This window comes from Rhincodon typus, unplaced genomic scaffold (assembly GCF_021869965.1).
Source record: "Rhincodon typus isolate 14 unplaced genomic scaffold, sRhiTyp1.1 hic_rhity00007513, whole genome shotgun sequence".
In the NCBI taxonomy this organism is placed as follows: Eukaryota; Metazoa; Chordata; class Chondrichthyes; order Orectolobiformes; family Rhincodontidae; genus Rhincodon; species Rhincodon typus.
Window position 1 is genome coordinate 3,252 of NW_025973151.1, and position 1,689 is coordinate 4,940.

Here is a 1,689-nt window from a genome sequence, read left to right on the forward strand (position 1 = left end):
GGTTAGAGTGGGTTGGCCGTGCTAAATTGTCCCATAGTGCCCAGGGATGTGCAGGTTAGGGTGGATTGGCCATGGAAATGCAGTGTTACAGGAAGAGGGGAGGGTTGTGGGTCTGGGTGGGATGCTCTTTGGAGGGTCAGTGTTGATTGATGGGTCGAATGGCCTGCTTCCACACTGTAGGGTATATATGATAATCTGTGCAATATATAGAAATCCTAATGAATTAACCTCAAACCCAAACCAAACTCCAATCCCAAATCCAACCGAGAATCCTCAAACTGGACCCTGAACCTGGAATTCAATCCCGTTACGTCCTAGCCCCGAGGATGAGGTCACATTCCGGAGTTTAAATTCTGCAAGATCCTCAGGGGAAAACCATCCGGTGTAACTCAGCCCCTGCTGTAGGAGGTGCCAACACTCACTGGGTAGGCCGGTAGCTCACAATCCACAGCCTCAAAGCCCTTCACACTCCAGAACAATAATGTGGGGTCTGACCCTGCCCTTTAAACCTCACACCCCAAACCCTAGACCCCTCTGCCTTGGGGAGGCTGGCAAGAAACAACAATACGGGATCTTTCTCTGCCTGACGCGCAAGGTAACCCCACCTCCATCTTGCAAGATCGACCACCCTTTTCTCAGCTTCAAATGGTGAAACGAGGTGGGGGGGCATTTCGGCCAGGGGAGGCGTCGCGACTTACTGAGCCGTCCTTCAGCCACTGGTGGAAGGCGGCCTTGCCAGGGGGCGGCCGCTGCAGTTGCTGTCCCGCGGGACCCTCGGCGTTGCACTGGAGCATGATCCAATCCACCAGCTGCTCCTCCAACTCGCTGTCGTACTTCTGCTCAATCTTCTGCTGCACTTGCCGGCTGAGTCCATATCTGGGGCCCTGGTTAGCCATCGTCCCTGCGGTGAGGAGGAGGGCTGGGGGTGAGGGGACACGCTCTGCAGCTCGGAAGCAGTGCGGAAAGCAATTGAGGCTGCGGCGCAGGTGGCACATGCCGTTCACCATCAGACAGCGACAAGAAGGAGGTATAAAGACAACAAGCTAAACCATTTGGCGTTGAAGTGGACAGAGGGGCAGGCAGGGTGAGGGTGGGGAGAAAGTGGGGGGGGGGGGGGGGTTCAGTTGGCTCGGATGGGATGGCGGACCCCCCGAAATGACGTGAAGAACCGTCTCAGCTCACCAAGCTGGCCCTTCCTTTTCTGATTCATTCACTCGCAGGATGTAGGCGTCTCTGGCTACGGCCAGCGTTTATGGCCCATCCCGAACGGCCCAAAGGGCAGCGCAGAGTCAACCCACATTCTCCACCTGGTCCATCAGTCACCTAACCTCAGTGAGAGTGCGAGCATGGTCCTCTGGGACTATCGCAACTTTCACATCCCTATCAAAGCACGGGGTCAGATACAGCGTAACGCTCACTCTACACTGTCTCCCCCATCAAACACTCCCAGGACAGGGACAGCACGGGGTTAGATACAGAGTAAAGCTTCCTCTACACTGTACCCCCATCAAACACTCCCAGGACAGGGACAGCACGGGTTAGATACAGAGTAAAGCTCACTCTACACTGTCTACCCCATCAAACACTCCCAGGACAGGGACAGCACGGGGTTAGATACAGAGTAAAGCTTCTTCTACACTGTCCCCCCATCAAACACTCCCAGGACAGGGACAGCACAGGGTTAGATAC

The 1,689-nt window shown here is 55.4% G+C and overlaps 1 protein-coding gene across 4 annotated transcripts in view; it reads right to left on the reverse strand.

Annotated features, from left to right (window-relative positions):
- LOC125482237 (transgelin-3-like) overlaps positions 1-1,689 on the reverse strand; it is an 8,504-nt gene that overhangs the window by 2,508 nt on the left and 4,307 nt on the right. For all 4 annotated transcript variants that reach the window (XM_048594267.1, XM_048594268.1, XM_048594266.1 and 1 more), the window contains exon 2: positions 699-901. In XM_048594267.1, coding sequence (XP_048450224.1) covers positions 699-901 — 203 coding nt within the window. The remainder of the gene's footprint in view (positions 1-698; positions 902-1,689) is intronic.